The following is a 19,201-nucleotide window of genomic DNA, read 5'->3' on the forward strand; positions in this document are numbered from 1 at the left end:
TGCTCAGGTTTCCTATGGTGTTAAAGTAAAATACTTCTAAATGCTCTCCATACTCTTCCAAGCCCCTTTTATTCCTGCTTTTCCTCCCTGCTTTCCCCAAGCTCGTGAAAGAAGTCGCAGTCTCTTCTGCAGGAGGGGCTTCACGTGTAGGAGTTGCACTCTGGTGTGTGTAGGAGTGGAGATGACGTTTTAGGCTGGGTTGTCCCTCACAGTAAGCTGCTCAAGGTGTCTGCAGAGAAGAAAGGCTGTTGGGCTGGCAGCAGTCAGTGAGTCCCTGGGGCAGGGAAGCCTCGCCCAGAAATGGGGATGCTTTTGCCTATTGTTTCTCAGTCCAGACTGCTGTGGTGCCTCCTCACCTGGGGCAGGAGGCTGTGGGGACACCAACCCCGTGTGGGGCTCTGTGAGCACTTGGGCCGTGCCCCAAGGACTCTGGGGGGCCTTTTGCTCCCTCCTGGTTGTGGAGCCCTCCTGGGGCTGAGGACCCCCAGCTCTGGGCTGGGCAGGGCTGGAAGGGCTGCTGGGGGCAGTGGTGGAGCTCCTTGCAGGAGCTGTCTGTGCTGAGCCAGTGCTGTGGTGTGTGCAACCAACAGGCCTCTAATTTCCATCTTGCTTTTACCAGGCTACATTTTAGCTAAAAATGGAAGCCTGTGGCCATTTTTTTTTTCCTTTTTTCCAGAAGTAGCTTGTCTGCTTTTTTTCTTAAATGAGCTCCATCTTTACCACAGAATTGCAAATCTCTGGTTGCCAGGACTGCCCTCTGTGGGTATCACAGGGTGCTTTCAGCATCCCCAGCTGAGAAGGTACCTCAGCTTTGTGGAAGAGTTTGTGTTGTGCTTCCTTCCTCTCCTTGCAGGCCGGTTGAAGGAGCTTTGTTGTTGTTTTGTTTCTTGGTTTCCTTTTTTTGCAGAAGGCATAAGAAATGTGCAGCACCTCTCCTGCACTGATGAGGGGCAGCCCAGGACAATAGTGGTGTGTGCTCTGGCCTTTGCTGTTAAATTTACTTGTTTGAACTGCAGGTGATCCTGTCAGAATTCCATTGGATTGCACTGTCCCTGCAGTGTGGGCAAAGTTTGAGGCTTCTGCTGGTTGCCTGGGGAGCTGCTGTGTGTTCAGCCCTCGAGTGGTGTGTTTGTGTCTGGGGGGTGGGGTTCAGCTCTGAGGGTGAGTTACTGTTTTCTGTCTCAAAGTGTGTTGTTCTGGCAGCCACAAACAAAACTGCTTACACTGTGATGGTTTCATAATCACAGCATTAAACTGTTCATCTACAAATGAGCTTGGATGAGGATGATCCATATCCTAAGTAGCTTAACCTCCATACCAGACACTGAAGTGAATTTTCCAGCTAATAGCGAACTGCAGAATCAGAGATGTGAGAATTTCAGCTTAAAGGGCGGGGAGTTTGTAGGCTGGCGTTCTGATTTGTAGATTATTTCGCTGTAGTAGCTTCTTGCTTTGTGCTTAGGATGATGTGCCCCTGTCCTGCCACCTGGCTTTGAACAGGAGCACTGAGGTGTGCCCTGACACCCCCTCAGGTCCTGCTGTGTGACAGGGGCAGGTCCACGTTTCCCTGTGCAAGTGGTTGTCAATGTTTCAGCTCTTGGGAGGGAGCTGTCACAGTACTTTGTGCTGCCAGAGGACAAAATTGTTCCAAAATTTCTGTTACTGGCCGTGCTGCAAAGCCAGTGTGTGTGTGTTAAACATTGTGTGGGTCCAGGCTGCGGGTGTGAGATTTCCTTAATGTGGCAATTTTTCCTTTCTCTGCTGTTTTTGGAGCCATAACCTGTGGCAGAGCGGTGTGCTCTCACTGGAGCTCGTTGGTAGGAGGTTTATGTAACTTCTGATAAAATAGATATCTTGATATTTGACTGTGCTCAGGAACAGGACTGAGCAGAAATAATTCCAGGGCTTTGAAAATGCTGGTTTTGGGGGGACAGGTAGGGCAGTGAAAATCACAGTCTTGTGTGAGTGAGACAATGTTCTGTTCCAATCCTAAGCTCTCTGCTGGCACAGGCTTCTGTATCACCAGGGGAAGAGAACTGATGGTCTGAGCAGTGCAGGAGGTTTCCTGGGAATAGAGTGTTCACAGCTTCTGGGCACGAGCGAGTCCTTGGGTTGTGTTACCAAAGCAGAGCCCCTTTCCTTCCTGCAGACAGGCCAGCTGTTTGCCAGCTAACAGAGTTACTCTGGGCCTTGACAGGGTTTTAATTGCTGCTAAATTTGTCAGAAATCGGGGCTCTTTCTTGATAATTGTGTTAATTCTGGCTTTGGTGTGGTTTTTTTTGCAGAATTTACATGTTTGACAGCAGAAGTTGCCTTTCTACTGTAGTGAGAGAAAATGTAAGTACAGAAAGAAGGTAACTTTTTTTTTTTTTTTAGTGCTTGAGAAACATGCTGATTTTAAAAAGTGGCTAACTTCAGAGTTTTGGCTGTTGATCTGTGCAAGCCCAAAGTCCCTGTTTTCTCCCTTAGCCAGTGTATCCCTCTGTCAACAGGAAGGATTTGAAAATGGCCAGGAAAGCTGCTAAATAATAGATGGGACTGCCTGCCTTCTGTCAGAGAGGGAACTGGCACAGCGGAGGGAGACCACAGATGAAACTGTTTCATCTCAGTGGGGCAGGGAACTGTAATAAATAAAGTGATGAGAATAGTCACTCTCTCATGAATGAAAAATTACTTCTGCTCCGTGTTTGACAAAAGAAGGCCAAATTTCTTTTGAGCAAAGTGGCTCTTGTCAGAATGTTCTTTGCAGTGTGGCAGTATTATTTAAACAGAACCTAAAAAGTTTCACAGTTTATATTCTGTGTAATTGTAATTATTACTAGTGCTCTTGGAACGGTGAAATCTTCGTTACCTTCCAGGCTATAACTTGAGTTTCTGTGAAGCTCCTCAGTCTGGGAGGAACATTGTTAATTGGCCAAGTTAAATCTGTTCCAATTACTGGCTATTTACCTGCTTTTCAAAAAGCAAGCTTTATTTCTCTCCCATCCTCCCTCTGGAGATGTGTGTCCTTCAGGATCTGAAGGCACCCTGAATATTTTATCTCCTATTTCAGATTATATAAACGGGAGAGGCAACACCTCAGATCTGTTCCACAAGCAGTTCTGATCTCGCTGTACTTTTCTACTGAACAAAAAAAAACAAAATACAAAAATCAATATATACTTCTGCAAACCACAAAAAAACACAAAACCCACCCCAACCCTCAGCTTTCCAGAGCCAACACGATGTGAAAGCGCTGGAAGTGGCAGCGAGTTGGGTGTAATTCCTTTGTCATTGGGAAAACGCACAAGCTGCTGTGCCTGTTGCTAATAGGATTTGTGGTATCCTCTGGATTAGCACAGCTCCATTTAATCAGATGCCCTGCTCTGAGCTGTCTGCTGGGCATGCCCTCAGCTCCTCCTGGGGCTGCAGAGTTTGGGCTCTGCTCTTGCAAATGGTGTGGGATGGATTTTTGGGGGCTTTTCATCCCTGTTGGGGTGATGTGTATTGGCAAGGAAAGGAGTGGAGGGAACAAATGTCAGACAAACGGGAGAAAGGGGATTTGCCAAACCTGCTTAGGAAATTACTGTGCTTGGGTAATACACAAAAATTAGCTTTAAACCCTCGGTGTTACCAGACTTTGCATCAACAGTGGCTCAGTGGGATTATGTTACTTTTTGGTAGTAGTGATGTGTGCTAAAAATATCTTGTGGCAAGGAAAGTTTGGCCACCAAGGGATAGAAGTTCTAAACATTTGACTTCATGATAGCTCTGCTTTCAGATCTGTTTTTTTCTTCTTTTAATCTGGAGAGATTATTCACAGGAGAGGATGGAAGACTCCTCCTTTTTTACCCTTTATTTTTTTTAATAGGAATGCTGTGAGAAAATGAAGTACAGTGTTCAGTAAGCACAGCCTCACTGCTCTTATCAGGTAGTTTTAGAGAGGAATAATATTTAACCCAGGAATGTGTGTTTGGATTTGTATACTCTTCCCACTGCTCAAGCACCAGGCTGCAGATAACTGTGACAGTGTTAATGATACCTTGGGTTCAGTAGCTGGACCTAATTGGATAAGCAGCTTGAGCTGGGGAAAGGACACTGGAGTTGTTATAATGAAGTGAGGCAATCTGAGTTCTTCCTTAGCCTTGGAGTTTTTCTGTCACTTGTTTTCTGAGCAGAGAGCTTTACCTTTAAATAAGAATATTGCCCTGGGCTCCAGACTCCAAAAGGCTTTTTGCAGTTCAGAAAGTTGGTGCAAGGTTGTTGGACGCTGAGCTGACTGCCTGGACTTCCATAACTCTCCTCTTGCACAGGAAAAATCTCACCTGGGTTAGAGAAAAGCAAACCCAGAGCTGCTCCTCTGAGCTGATTTGAGTCATCCCACGGAGTGCAGCGAAGGAGGCCAAGTCAGGAGTTGATTTTCCCGTGTGGGAAGCAGAGGAACAAAGTGGCTCTTCCCTGGGGAACCTGGGAAAAGGGCTGAGAGCCATGGGTCACCTGGGGCAGTGGGGAACGGGGGGCTGCCCGGCCAGAGCACAGATTGTTGGCCCCAGCAAGGGGAGAATTACCTCCAAGGTGTACTGCAGGATTAGGGGAATTAGGCTTAGAGCAGAGACACTTAAGCACTTCAGCCTCTGGAAAGGGCTCCAGTGAGTTGGGGAAAGTGGCTGTGTTACTGCTGAGGAGCTGATTCACTGGCACAGGGCAAGGAGAGGGAGGTAAGCATGGTCTGGCTGCTGCCTGCTTCTTGATAAGGAGGATGGGGGGAAGAGGGCTGTGGAACTGGAGGAGGGACTTCTTTTGTGAGGTTTGTGTGGTTGAGAGGCTCAGTAACTTCTGTCAAAACTCCAGGAGTAGAATCATCATCCAAAGGTTCTTCTAGAAACCTTCTTTTAAGATGGAGTTAAGTGCCTTCAGAACATGCTAAGAAAAATCTATTGCTTCATGATATTTGATTGTGTTTGTTTGCAGTGAGCAGAGACTATTTAATATATGATCTCTGTCTGTAATAGGAATAAATCTGTGTAAAAACTTCCTAGGTACCAAGAGTGAGAAGAGACAAAAGTATTCTGCGTTCCCATACAGTTCCCTGACCTTACCTGTTGTCCTTGGTCATCTAAAGTTATTTTTTCAGTGCAGGATACTGGTAAGCTCTGATTTACAGCAGAGCTAAAAAGGACACAGGAGGATGCAGCCCTTTTTTTTTTCCCCATAGAACTCGTACTTCTACCATAAATTTAATTGTCTAAGGCTGAGTATGAAAGAAATAGAGGAACAGCCAGGCTGGTTTGCTGTTTGTCCCATAAATTTTGCAGTCTTCTTCAGAGACCTCCCTATATTTTAAAGCCCTTGGCTTGGTTAGGATTTTCATTTCCTGAGTGTGAGTGAGTTCAGTCATGTTGGCAGGAATTGGAACTTCCTGTTGATGTTGAAACAACAAAGACTACAAAGGGAATGTGGAAATCTGGTTTAAACAATTCCTATGGATGCTGACAGAAAGGCAGCTCAGAGGTTTTGGAGTTGCTTGGAACTCTAAAATTGTGTATCTGGATAAGGGGATTCACCTCCCAAGGCCTCTCCCTGCTCCATGCAGGGAAGCTTTGTTGCATTTAAATGCCAGGGAGTTCTATTGCATGGGGCACAAACCCTGCAGGAATAAATTGGCACTATTTTAGGGAGATTATTCCTCCTGTTGTATTTCTAAATAAAGCTGCATGGAAAATCTTCAGTTCCCTGTACCTGCAGCTGGAATTCTGGCATTCTGAATCTTTATCATGATCCCGTCAGTGAATTGCTGTGACCTTGAGCAGAGCACTTAAGTTTTGGATTGTAATTTCTTGCTCTGAAATGGCAATGATACCATCTCGGAATTCTTTGTCTGGGAAGGTCAGTGTTTGCTCAGTGGGGAATGGGCTTATATATTAACCTAGAGAATGGCAGAAGTAGAACTGAAATATCTGAGAAAATGCAGTTTATTCTTAAAAACAGCATTTACAGTTTGTCTGTGATGAGAGCAGAGCGTTCCTGTTCCCCCAGGTGTGTGAGCTGCACAGGAGCTGCAGGTGTGGGGAGACCCACGGGGTGTTTGTGGGAGGGGTGGCATGAACAGAACATCTTCAGGAACAAAGGAGCATTCAGGAGAGAAGGAGGATAATGAAACACCCGGGGTGGGTTTTGTCTTAACTGGATTTTGGACTGAGCTGAACAAGCAGTCTTAAAGGGGCTTAGAGATGACCCTGGAAGCAGAAGAGAGAAAGAAGAGACCTAATTTACAGGGGAGGGAAAGGACCTTGGAGTTGTGTGAGGGGAGGTTTTGGGAGAGAAGCCAACTAAAATTCCTTTGCTAAAATATTGTGGGCTTCAGAGAGCAGTGTAACTTGTAAATGATGCTGTGACAAGATCTGGCACTTGTTCCTTGAGCTCCTGGGTTTGGAATAACAACTAACATGGAGAGAGCTCTGGGATGAGTCTGCTTATGGGGGATGGCAATATTGAGGCAACGCTGAAGTCTTAACTATTTTGAAACTTCTTTTGACAGTGATGTTTGTTCTACTGCTCTAATTTGCCTTGACAGTGTGTTCTCTGTTACTGTGGTGGGATAAAAACTTGGAAGTTCTCCTCCTCTTTCTCCTTGGGAAGGGCTTTAGGAGCAAAACAAAACCCGCATGCTTGCAAAGATAAATAAGCTGATTAAATCCCAACAGAATAATATGTAAAGCTGCTAGCAAAGCATTTGCTTTAGTTAATAGTAAAGGGTCAATTCTGGCTAATAAAGTGTTCCAAAAACACACTGCCCATGTTTATTTATAAACAGGTGCTCCGTGTAGTGTTTGAAACTGGAACCAATTATCCTGTGCTGCAATAAAAGATGAACTTCATCAGCACGTTTCTTCAGCATCTTCTGTTGCTGTCAAGCTGCACAGATTTTCAAACAAAAAGTTTGGGAGCAGCTGAGTTTGAGATGTGGAATGGCAGGGAAAATGCCAGCGGTGTCCTTGTGGAGCAGAGATTTTACAGAGCAGTTGTGTGCTCAGGGGGTCTGACTTTCCTGCCCAGTGTTGGTGGTAACAAATCAATCTGCCACTTTCCTCAGGTGCTGTTTGAAATGACTTGTGTGCTCTTGCAATATGAAATGATGGCTTCTGCTAATCCTGCTGGTTTGCTGGTGTCTTTCAGATTTCTGGCTGTTTCAGAGGGGGCAGTGGAGCACACCTTTAGCACAGGAAAATGAGTGAGCTTGACCAGCTACGCCAGGAGGCCGAGCAACTGAAAAACCAAATCAGAGTATGTACTGGGTTCTCAGCACAAGGGAGGGGTCGTTTTGTGTCCTGAGGGGGCAGAGATGATGCATCAAATGCATCCAGGGTGTCAGTGTAGAAGGGGACAAGCGCACGTAACCGCTTTAGAAAATTCCATTTTGGTCCTTGGTATGGCTTGGAAAGTAATAGCTACATAAACAATGCACAGCATGGCTTAGATCAGAGGGAATGTTTGCTGGGTGTTTTCTGAGCCAGACCATGACTAATGTTAAGAAAGCCACTGCTTAAAATGAGGTCAGTGATAAGGTTGGTCAGGGCTTTGGCCAGGTAGGTCCTGAAAGCTTCCGAGGCCGAGACTGCAGAGCCTGCCTGGACGAGCAGTTCCTGGCTCAGCTGTCCTTGTGGTGAAAATCTCATCACCTTTGTCCCAAAAGAAGAGGAGATTTCAAAGTGAGGTCTGAGTGTTGTGACAGCAGGCAGTGCATTATGCTAGTGCTGCAGGGGGCTCTCAGGGTGACAGGCAGAAATGCTTTCTGGACCTTGCCTTGAGGGGGTTCATCAACCTGACAGGACAGAGAGGAATAAATGTCCAGAACTTCCTCCAATGTCTGTTTTCCTTCTCTTGCAGGATGCTAGGAAAGCATGTGCAGATGCCACCCTGGCTCAGGTAAGCATTTCAGGGTTCAGCAGCAATTAGGGAAAGTTGCCTCCTTTACAGAAGGAAAGTGTGGTTGAAGGAGGTAAATGCAGGGGAATCTTTTCGTGCCTCCTTTAGCAAGTTGTTTTATTTTGCCCTTGGGTGTTTTCTTCCAGAAGTAAGTACGTGTTTGTCCAGTTTCTGAGAGCAGTGGCCTTGAGCAGTGGTTGGTTTGAGTGACTCAGGGCACATTGCTGCTGCTCAGTGGCAGATAATGCTGTGCTGTGGACATGGCAGCAGTGCTGTTGTGTTACCCTGATAATCTGAACCATGGGGCCTGCTGAGGTTAAATGTCTGCCACATTTATCTGTACAGGAGTATAAAACCCGGATCAAAGGTCTGAAATCCTAGAAGTCTAAGAAGATTCGACCTCAGCAAAGTAATTTCTGGGAGTCTGTAAATGCAACAGGGCCGCTTTCTCCGTGTGATACAAATCTACAGTGTAGAGTGACATAACTTGGGATTGGGCAGTTTTAAAGAACTTAATATTGAGAATGTGGGACTTTGGTCTGCCCTGGAGTGCTTGTTTAGGTGTAACTGTGTGTGAGGTGATGCCTGTGGAAGAGGGAGATGCAGAGAGTGCCCCCATTGCTGTTTCAGATCACAGCCAACATCGACCCCGTGGGGAGGATCCAGATGCGCACTAGGAGAACACTGCGGGGACACCTGGCCAAAATTTATGCAATGCACTGGGGGACTGATTCCAGGTGGGTGCTGGGGGTACAGAGCAGCTCATGTGGCTTGGGAAGTGGAGTGCACAGGTCTTGGCACTGCTGGGAATCATTCTAAGGGAGCTCAGCCAACCAGAGGAATTCAGGAACACTGAATGCCCCTGTTTTCCTCCTCATGTCCATGTTTTTCTAACCCAAATCAAAATTCGAAGCCAAAGTACCACTCCTTGTCTGCTTGCCTGAAAAACATGGTTATGGTACCCCATGAACTCTGAGGAACTGTGGAAATAGAGTAGATTCCATTATTATCAGTTACCTTTCTTCCTTAAACTCCCTGGTAACTGCTGGTGTTCACTTAAAGCAGCTGCTTTCATCCTCTTTTCCTTACCACGTTGAGCACAAAGGTGTGCTCCTCCTTGTCTGCCCACAGTGATTGTGTTTCCCTCCTGTTTCCTCTCTAGGCTTCTAGTTAGTGCCTCCCAGGATGGCAAACTCATCATTTGGGACAGCTATACTACAAACAAGGTAAGGCCAGCGGGTGCTTTTGGTTTGTTGGTAAATGCAGATGAAGGGAGTGCTCCCTGCCGTGATTTTGGCTCTTCTGCTTTGCCAGGCCCAGGTGCAGGTTCTGAATTCCCCAGAGCAGTCAGTGTGCCTGGAAATGTGCACCACAAATGGAAAGCAAGGAGTTCCAGAGGGAGTTTGGATGTGTTTTGGTGCTGCAGAGAGAGTGATTAACAGAGTGCAGGCAGTAACGAGTGGGTTGCACCAGCAGGGTCACAGAGATTTAGGCATAGCCCTACTAATTTGTTGTCTGCAGTTCAGAGCTGCAAGACCTGCCATCCACAGTGAGTCATCACTCTGTGTGTGCAGTCACATGACGCAGTTCAGGGTTACTTTTACTTTTATCTGCCGGTGAGTGGTGGTTGCTGGTTATGGGCACTGTCACCAGGGCTGGCAGCAGTTCTGCTCACCCCTTTGAGCTGGGCTGGCAGAGCTGCCCCAGGCTGTGCTGCACAGCACTGTGGAACTGGCTTTATTTCAAATACATTTTCACAGCATTAAAACCAGTGTTGCCAATGCACTGGAGTCAGTGATGTGCTACAGAGGAGAGGGAAGGAAACAACTGCAGCAGCAGCTCCTGAGGTTGGGATTATTGTTGAACCCCAGCTGTAAAACTGATGAATCCATAACTTCAGTAAAGAGTAATAATATAGTTTGCAAATCAAAAAGTAAACCCTCAACCTTTTGCCTTCACCCTCCTCCTCTGGCCTCAGCCTGCAGGTAAATGCCATCTAAATTACTGTACCATCTGAAGGATGGTGAAACAATCACTGTATACCATGATTTCTTTGTTAGTATCTTCAGTTCTTATATCTGTGCTCCTTAATCCATGCAGTATTTTTTGGCAGTTCCAGCACACACTGGAAGTAACACAGTGTTGTCATAAATATGATCTTTTCCTAATGATAAAATAAAACGGCTCAAGGTGAATATTCCAACTGTTTTCCTTGGCAGAAGGCTTCCAAAAATGAGGCTGGTTCTGGGTTTTACTACAGGGGTTGGTTTTGTTTAACTGCTGATTGTTGCAGGATCACTGGTCACTGTTCCCTGCTGCCACAGGAATCTTTACTTAAGGAATTCAGGGAGATCGTTGATATTGCAGGAAGTGCCACCCTGTTGTCAAGGGTATCGGCCCCTTCTGATGAGCAAATTTGAGGGATGAACACAACGAGTTAACAAGACAGAACAGGTTTAGCTTCCATAATTATCTAAAAAAAGTTCTTTGAGCACAGAATGACAAGGAAACGTGGGGTGGTTATTTAACTGTGAAGCTTGATTGCCTGCACTGGGCTCCCAAAGCAGGATTGAAATGGCAGTGGAAGCAGCGATTTCCTTACTTGCTCATTCACAGCAGCTCAGCCCAGAGCTGGCACTTCTGCTGACTGTGCTTGGGAAGTCAATATTTCCCTGGACCTATAATAAACCAATAGCAATCAGAGCACTGAAATGAAATCATTCACTTCTTTACCGAAATTGCTGATCAAACTGGATCCAGGAAAGGCAGAGCTGAGGTTTATTACGTCATCGCTCGGTCTGACGAGCAAGTTTGCCCTCAGAATAGTTTTGATCCTCCAGCAGCTGTTTCCTCCTTGCCCTCCTGCCAAAGAGAGGAGGGAGGGTGTGCTGTGGGCCAGGGGAGAGGGCTCCTGGTGAATGCAGGGTGTCTGTGTTGCAGGTGCACGCCATCCCCCTGCGCTCCTCCTGGGTCATGACCTGTGCATATGCTCCTTCTGGCAATTACGTGGCTTGTGGTGGGCTGGACAACATCTGCTCCATCTATAACTTGAAAACTCGTGAAGGGAATGTTCGTGTGAGCCGGGAGCTCGCCGGGCACACAGGTGAGTGCTGCCCACGGGGCCGGCTTACCTGGGGAAAACAGGAAAAACATCTCCTAAATGCAGTTTAGCAGTTCAAAGGACAGGCTTCTTTTCTCAGGCAGGGCCTCAGCTGCAGACTGCCTGGTTTTCAGTGTTTTCAAACCGTTCTCCTGCTGCAGAACTGAGCAGACCCCACAGCTGGAGGCTGATGTTGGCAGGTTTTCCTGTTTTGCTGTGGTTGGGATTTTCAGGAGATGTTTGTGCTGTGTGAAGTGGAAGTGGCTGGCACTGATTTTTGTTATCAGAGTTGTTCTGCTGATGGCCAGGCAGGTGGGACTGGAGCACAAAGATGCTTTCAGAGCGTTCAGATGAAGTTCTTTGATGCCACTGTTGGGAAACATCCAATGTCCACACTCTGGCTTTGTGCTGACCAGGAATATAGGTTAATTTTCCCCAACAGTTGCACGATACAGCTGAGGTTTGTCAGCATTTGTTGCTCCTGGGTGCAGTGACCCAGTTTCTTAGTTGTGGGTGTGCAGTGCAGGCTCACCTGTCCCTCTCCCCAGCCTGGCCAGTGGGTCCCACACCTCTGTCCCCTCCCTGTGGGGTGTGAGGAACCAAACCCCGTTCTGGCCAAAACATTCAGTTCAGACACTGCCTGGTGCATTCTGGGCTTCAGGGGAGGGGGAAGCAGCACAGAACCGAGGCAGTTTGCAACATGGAGAGTGACCCCTGGCCTTCCCTGTGCTCTGTTCCCAGGCTACTTGTCCTGCTGTCGCTTCCTGGATGATAATCAAATCGTCACCAGCTCTGGCGACACCACTTGGTGAGTGGGACATTTGGACCTGACTTCACTCAAGTTAACGTGCTATTGCAGTTATTATTTTTTAATATATAACTATTTTTTTTAATATATAATTATTTAGCTTTCAGAAATAAGTGTATTAGACTAATGACTTTCCTCGTGCTCTTTTTTGTGTTCAATATTTATTACTTAAAAAGCCGTAATTTGGATTTTTCTAATAGAGAATTTGGTTTCTTGTTATTCAGAAGAGCTCCTAGAAAATATTCCACAGTGACAGTAGCTGTGGTTTTTGAGGAGAATGTAGGTGTGTGTCTTCATAAATACTGGCTTCTGAACTATAAAAGGCCTCCATCTTTTCTCATAGGTGTCTTTATTATATCTAATTCTTAAAAGCACTGCAGTTCTCCCAGGCAGCAGCTCTTAAAGCAAAGGTTGTCTAATAAATACCTCTCCTACACAGTGTCAGTCTCTTTGAATGCCAGTTTATTAGGTCACTGATTCTGAGTATTGAATTTATATGGGGTTAAAAAATGTTTCTAAATATGTGTTGGTGTTTAAAAAAAAAACAAACAACACAACCAAACAAAAAAAAACCCTAACCAAAAAGGCTTTGTTAAAATCACACTCTTTAAAAGCGAAAGCAGCTGCTTCAGGAGTTATCACTGTAATTCTAGAGTTGTCTGGATAACAGTTTGTCCTTGACATCACTTGAATTCAGCCAAGCTTCAAAGCACAGTATCAGAGCACAGTCAGCTCTTGTTTGCCTGGTGCAGACCTGCCACTGCTGGGTCTGCTTTGCTGGGACATCACAGACATGAAAGAGCCTGGCTCTTCTTAAGTCTTTGGACCTCTTGCTAAGGAGGTGGTAGTGTTGTTTCATCCCTTTATGCTCTTTAATTATCACTGTAGTGGTGATTTTGCTGACTTGCAGCTTTAGGATCAGACACAATTCACAGAATTACACATCCTCAGAGGGCCTATAAAAATGAGAAGTGCTGGCTCAGCTCTTGCTGTAACCTTACCACTGCTGCTTTGTATGAAGCTGTGGTAGTACTGGACAAGAATTCTGTCTATACCCTCTGATGGAGCGCAGATGTGCTGACCTTGCCTCTTCAACTCTTCCCTTTCCAGCGCTCTCTGGGACATAGAAACCGGTCAGCAGACAACTACCTTTACTGGGCACACTGGAGACGTGATGAGCCTGTCCCTGGCTCCCGACGCCCGGTGTTTCGTTTCTGGTGCCTGCGACGCCTCTGCCAAACTGTGGGACGTGAGAGAAGGGATGTGCCGGCAAACCTTCACCGGCCACGAGTCGGACATCAACGCCATCTGCGTGCGTACCGCCTGCCCTGGGGGCACTGCAGCTCCTGGGGCCGTGCTCTGTGCTGCAGCATTCCCAGGTTTTCCAGTCTGTGGAGCTGGGGTGGCGAGGGGAAGCTGGCTGTTCTTCCTCATTTCCTCGCTGGTTTTGTCTGCTGCCTCCCCTTCCCGCCTGTGTGTGCAGAGGGTGTGTCCAGTGAGGCAGAGGAACCAAACCTCTAATCCCGTGTGGTTTCTTTTCCCCTTCCCCCTGCAGTTCTTCCCCAACGGCAACGCGTTTGCCACGGGCTCGGACGACGCCACGTGCCGGCTCTTCGACCTGCGGGCCGACCAGGAGCTGATGGTCTATTCACACGACAACATCATCTGTGGCATCACCTCTGTAGCATTTTCCAAGAGCGGCCGCCTGCTCTTAGCTGGGTATGACGACTTCAACTGCAACGTGTGGGACACGCTGAAAGCTGACAGGGCAGGTGAGGCCTCGGGGCTGGGTGGGGTGAGGGTGCTGATGTCCCATGGGAACAGGCTGTGTGGAGTCACCGGCCATGGAGGTGTCCAAGGGGGTGATCAGTCAAAGACCTGGTGATCTCAGAGGTCTTTTCCAACCCTTAATGAGTCTGTGATCGAGTCTTGTGCAGAGACCTCTCAGAACTCACAGTCTCCCCTTCAGAACTCTGATAACCCGCTGTGGGCTGACCAGTGGTGTTAACAAATACACTGGAATATGCTCCAGGATGGTGTCTGCCCTTCAGAACTCTGATAACCCACTCTGGGCTGACCAGTGGTGTTAACAAATCCAGCACTGCTTGGGAACAGGGAAACTGCCATCAAAAACGGGGTTGGGGTGGAGGGATTTTTTAATTTTTTTTTTTTTTTTAGACTTTATGGCTTTGTTTGTGTGTTAACTATTCAAAGCAATTCAACATTAATGTTGCTATTTATACTCAGGAATTTTTTTTTCCTGGTGTTTGTAGCAGTAGTTGTAGAGACAACCAGCAGAACAACAGAGACTGTGGAGTTTATCTTTTGAGGAAATGAATATGAAATTTATGGTCCAAAGAAGAAGATAATTCAGCTTCAGTTCTTTAAAATGAAAACTTTTATTAGAGAAAAGGAAAAAAAAAAGATACAAATCAGGCTGCAAATGTTCCGTTATTCTCATCAGAACAGGGGTTAAGACCAAATATGATGTGTATTTAAATGTTCTAAGGCTTCAGCTGGCCAGGCAGGTTGGGCACTTGTATCGTGCCTGACTGTCCATTAAACACCTTTGTGCTTCTGTTTTTAGTGCAAGTTTATAAGAATTCCTGGTGCTGTTTTGGTTTTACCAAATTGCAGCACTTACTGTTGGTGGTAGAACAAGGAGAGTCCTGTGAACAGTCTAATTCATGTAGAAAGATTAATTTCAAGTCTATCAAGAATATCTTGGCTCGGTGCTGTGGACTGGGAAGAGCTTGAAAATAATTAGGTTTTCTTTTTACCTCCCTGAAGCTGTTAAATTGAAGGGGATAGAGGAAAATGTTGTCTCCCTTAATTTTTCTGCTTAGTGTCTCAATTCCTTTTTTTAATGGTGCTATAATTGAATTGTAGCACATCTCCATATTGACAAATAGATTGGATGTAGGAGTCTGCCTTGTAAAGGTAGTAAGCTTAAATTGCATGAAAAAGGCTTTAAGTCCATGACATAACCCAGTTTAACTTCTGCTTTTACACATGTAAAAAATCCTGTCAAATTTACCTTCCCCTCCCAGGTGTCCTTGCCGGTCACGATAACCGTGTCAGCTGCTTAGGTGTGACTGATGATGGCATGGCAGTGGCAACAGGATCATGGGACAGCTTCCTCAAGATCTGGAACTGAAGTAGGTGGGTATGCAGTGAATTCATGAGGGCTTGGCCTCCTTTAGGGGTCCAGAGTGGCTGTTCCCAGCTCCAGCCCTTGCTGTGTCACTGGTGCTGCATCTCATCATTCAGATTAGGGAAGTCACTGAGGCAAAAAAAAAACAAACAAACAACCAGTTTGGTTTTTCAGAAGACTGTTGGTTTAATGTATGCAGTGACATTTCTCTGCTGGCTTATTTTTGCCATCCTTTATTGTCCTGTGCTGTTTTTTGGGCCTGGGTTGGTAAATAAGTGGCGCTGTGGAAGGGCGAGATGATGGCTGGATGCGTCAGTGGGAGCCAGAGCAGAGCTGGAAACTTGAGTGCAGTTTATCCCAGAGCAGCTCCTAACAAATAACTGTTTGTGTGTGGCAGAACTCGAGGACTCCACGACTGGAAGAAGTTCCCAACAAAATTAAACACGATAGCATATCCAATCCAACCATACTAACTCGGACCCCCATCCTCCCCAACTCAAAGGGCAAGATCTTCTCCGTCTCCTGTTGCTGAAATGAAGAGCACAATTACCTTTCCAAGAAGAATTTCTGTGTTGTAAGCAAAATGAAATTGTGCATTCCTTTTGGGACCATTTATTTTTCTTTTTTTTTCTTTCTTTTTTTTTTCTTTTTTTTTTTTCGTGTCTTGAGAATTTAAAACCGAAACACTATCGTAAAAGCATGACCAGAAAATAAACTTGAGCATAATTGTGAAAACAGTTAGCCTTCACTGTAGTTTCCAAGTTGAAGTTAAGGACTTTATCTCACACACTTGCAAATTTTAAAGTCGTGTTTGTAGCAGGACTTTTTTTTTTTTGTTTTTTTCAGGTTTCCTTTTTAAATACATTTCTTGATGTATTTAATTGAGCAAAACAAGGGAGTCCTAGCCCAGAGCCTCTGGGGGTTGTTAACGCTGTAAATTTAGTCCCTAATTTTTTTTATTTTGTTTTCTAGTATCACAGATAATTGTTGCACAAAACTTGGCATATATAGGATAATGTTAAGCAGTAAGGTAACCAAGCACATGCTGTAAAAGGTAATGAATGCTTGTTTAAAGAATCCTTTCACCTTTTATGGATAACAAATGCAATCCTTGGTCCCTCCTGCCCCCCCCTTTTTTCACCACACTGATTTTTTTAATCTGTTTTGGTTTTGTCCACTTGAAAGGGCAGTTTATATATCCTAACACTATCCTATAAGTCTCAACAACCAGGAATCTCTGTTTTCAAAAGAGACCTATCCTACACTTGGGTATTGAGTCAATTCTTTGTGTATGAAATGATGTACAAATCAATGTTTTGAAAATAATGATCTTGAACTTTCTAAGTTAAACAGAAAAAAAAAAAACCTGGTTTTTTTTTTGATTGTTTGCCATATTTGGGTGGGTTTACTCTTAGAATCGCATGCTGTAGAAATGCTAAAAAGTGCATATTGGACTAAGTCCGTAGATGTTTTTTCTTTGAAGAAATAACCTGTTTCAAAACTGTAACCATTGTCGCTGTATTCATTTCTTGTTGCTACTCTGTGCATAAATCTATGAGGAACTCCAGTACAAAGCTATGCACGTTGGGGAGTAGCGTGATAAAGTCACTTTTTTTTTTTTTTTCTTTTTTTTTTTTAATTTTATTTTATTAAAAAAAAAAAGAAGAAAAAAAAAAGAAAACAAAAAAACAAAACAGCCTGTTCAAAACAATCGCTGTTCAAAAGATTCTGGGGAGTGGGAGGAGGGAACCTTGACCATCTTCTTTCTAAATCAGTTCCTCACAGCCAGTTCCTCTTGCAGGATGAGTCCTTTGCATCTGATCAGAGTCATTTTTGTAATGAGCAGGTTTTCCTGGCTTTCTTTTCAAATAAAATGTTAAAAGCAGCAGTGTTTGGACAGCAGATTGTTCTGTTAAACTTTCCTATCTTCTCACTGTATCCAGAAATGCTCCTTCCTAGCAGCAGTAGTAGCTTTTCTCCATTTTGTTTTTTCTGCAACATTCTGTACAAAAATGTGCTGTAATTGTGCGTTAGGCCTGGATTTGGCATAAAAGATGAATTCCCTCTTACTCTCTTTCATGAAACTACTCTGTAGAGCTTTCTCCACGCCCTGTATCCCTCTTCACCTTTTGTATTTAATTTTAAAGTCAGTGTACTTCAAGAAAGCTGGATGCAAGATAGATACTATATTAAAATGTAATGTTATTTAAGATGTAATAAAGCAGTTTGACATGAGTTTTGACTGATCTGTTTTGCAGCTTTATTGCTCAACCCACAAAAAAACCAGCTTCTGGCAGGATTGGAGTTGTGAAATTAGACGTGCAGGAGGAAGGGAATGATGTCCCCAGACGAGTGGTTTGGTGTTAAATGGCTTGGCTTGTTAATGGTTCGTGCAGGTAACTCCACAGGCAAAGTGGCCACTTGTGGTTCGTGTGGCACCCGTCACAAAATGCCTTGTGTGGGGTGTGAGTGCAGCACCTGAAGGGGGAAGTCAAACCAAAATGCCCAGTAACTTCTTCTAAAACTTTTGTGTCCTTTAATAGGAAGAGAATTGAGTGGGAATCTTGTGTTGTTGCCATGTGAGGATCTGGCCCCACCAGCTCAGGTGTCACTGCTGGCTGTCCTTGCTGTAGGTGCTGAGCAGGGTAAGTCAGTGCCATTTTCATGCTCAGTAAGGACAAACTCCCCACAGGGCAGAATTTTACCTAAAATGATTCCTTTAAGGAAGGATTTTGTACCCAGAGAAGCAGATTCCTGACCCGAGGGGTTGAACTGGTTCAGCAACGTGGTGTGGGTCGACTCGAGGGCTTTGGTTTGCATTTTTAGTGGGTAAAGTCTCTTGTTCTGACCTAAACAAAAGTGTGTTTTCCCTCATTTCACATCCACCAAGAGAAATTCCAGTGCCATGGCTTGGTTTCTTACCAAACATGGAAGTTCTCAGCCTCAGTGGAGAAGCTTTGAAAAGCTGTGGGGGTGGAAAATATGATGGTGACTTAACCAGCAGCCATGAACTGAGCCTTGGGCTTTTGGACTCCACAGACTGGTGAGTAGCTCATGGCTGGAAATGCTTAAATTTGGGCTTAAATTCCAGTTTTGTCTTTTCCAGTTCCAAGTTGGGTTTTTTTCCCCATATTCATGTGGAATATTTTTATTCCAGCAGACGTTTCATGTGTGACTTTGTGTGGTCTGTAATGAAGTCAATGAAGACATGACCTGCCCTAATCCCTGTGTTACATCACTGTGTCCTGCCCATGCTGGGCCATAAAATACCTGCCAAGGCAGTACCATAATGGGCTTCCCTGGGGCTGGAATCCTCTCATGGAGCTGCAGGGAAGGAGGAGAGAACAGATTTCCCAACCTCAGTACCCAGAGTTAAGACTTACAGTATTTTCTGTGCCCAACGTGGCCTTTAATTTCTTAGTGAATTAAATGTGTTTTAAAAGATCTGAGGTTCTACTGCCAGTAGGGAAAAAAAACCAAAAACAAAAAGGGAGTTGGACATTCTTCCTTTTGTGCATTAAGTGCCCTGGAGTGTTTGAAATCAGCTGTGAGACACACTTAAAGTGACTGATTGAATCATGCCCTGTGAGAGCTAAAAATAGAATAATCTGGGTTCTGGGAAGTGGCAGAGTAAATAAAGAATAATAAAACCTGTCACCCATGCTGAGTTCTGTGGCACTTGGTCCAGGCAAGTCAGGAGCCTGCGTGGTTTTGTGATTAACACTTTGTAGTGGAGGTGTCACCAGGAACTCAGATTAGAGGGGGCAGAAGAAAGGGAGTGCCTGGTGAACAAGTTGCAACAGCAGTTGGCTATTTCTGCACTGATGATCTGTGTTCATATCATCTTCAGAGGCTGCCTGGGATTCAAACATCAGGATACCCTGGATCTGAGCTGGATTGGTCACTGTTACACTCCACTGTGGAATAACTTTATGTGAAAAGTTGGATTTGTTCTGTGTGGGGGCTGTGTGAGAAGGTTTGGAAAAACTAAACCATAGGATTTTGGTTTCACTCCTCTAGGGCATTCCCTGTCCCTCCTGCTCCAAAGGGCCCTGTCCCACGGGAATTCCCTGAGTCCAGAGACCCACTGGTGAACCAGAATCCCTGGGCCTGTTCCATCAGTCACTGGGGTGGGAGAGGCAGGGCTTTGATCCTGACCCTCACACCCAGGTTTGGGGTCTCAGGCACAGTTTGGGATCCTTTTCACCTTCACTTTTGGGGCCCAGGGTGTCTT

General features: G+C 45.3%; 1 protein-coding gene across 3 annotated transcripts in view; it reads left to right on the top strand.

Annotated features, from left to right (window-relative positions):
* Positions 1 to 17,202, top strand: part of GNB1 (G protein subunit beta 1) — a 32,117-nt gene extending 14,915 nt beyond the window's left edge. For 2 of the 3 annotated variants that reach the window (XM_050322498.1, XM_050322499.1), the window contains exons 2-12: positions 2,286 to 2,337; positions 7,156 to 7,263; positions 7,867 to 7,905; positions 8,536 to 8,642; positions 9,068 to 9,131; positions 10,846 to 11,008; positions 11,747 to 11,813; positions 12,924 to 13,125; positions 13,369 to 13,585; positions 14,864 to 14,975; positions 15,365 to 17,202. In XM_050322498.1, the coding sequence (XP_050178455.1) occupies positions 7,207 to 7,263; positions 7,867 to 7,905; positions 8,536 to 8,642; positions 9,068 to 9,131; positions 10,846 to 11,008; positions 11,747 to 11,813; positions 12,924 to 13,125; positions 13,369 to 13,585; positions 14,864 to 14,970 (1,023 nt within the window). In that variant the 5' untranslated portion in view covers positions 2,286 to 2,337; positions 7,156 to 7,206 and the 3' untranslated portion in view covers positions 14,971 to 14,975; positions 15,365 to 17,202. The remainder of the gene's footprint in view (positions 1 to 2,285; positions 2,338 to 7,155; positions 7,264 to 7,866; positions 7,906 to 8,535; positions 8,643 to 9,067; positions 9,132 to 10,845; positions 11,009 to 11,746; positions 11,814 to 12,923; positions 13,126 to 13,368; positions 13,586 to 14,863; positions 14,976 to 15,364) is intronic. The other variant, XM_050322500.1, reaches the window with a different exon arrangement.
* The last annotated feature ends 1,999 nt before the right edge of the window (positions 17,203 to 19,201 follow it).

This window comes from Myiozetetes cayanensis, unplaced genomic scaffold (assembly GCF_022539395.1).
Source record: "Myiozetetes cayanensis isolate MyiCay16 unplaced genomic scaffold, myiCay2020 scf28, whole genome shotgun sequence".
In the NCBI taxonomy this organism is placed as follows: Eukaryota; Metazoa; Chordata; class Aves; order Passeriformes; family Tyrannidae; genus Myiozetetes; species Myiozetetes cayanensis.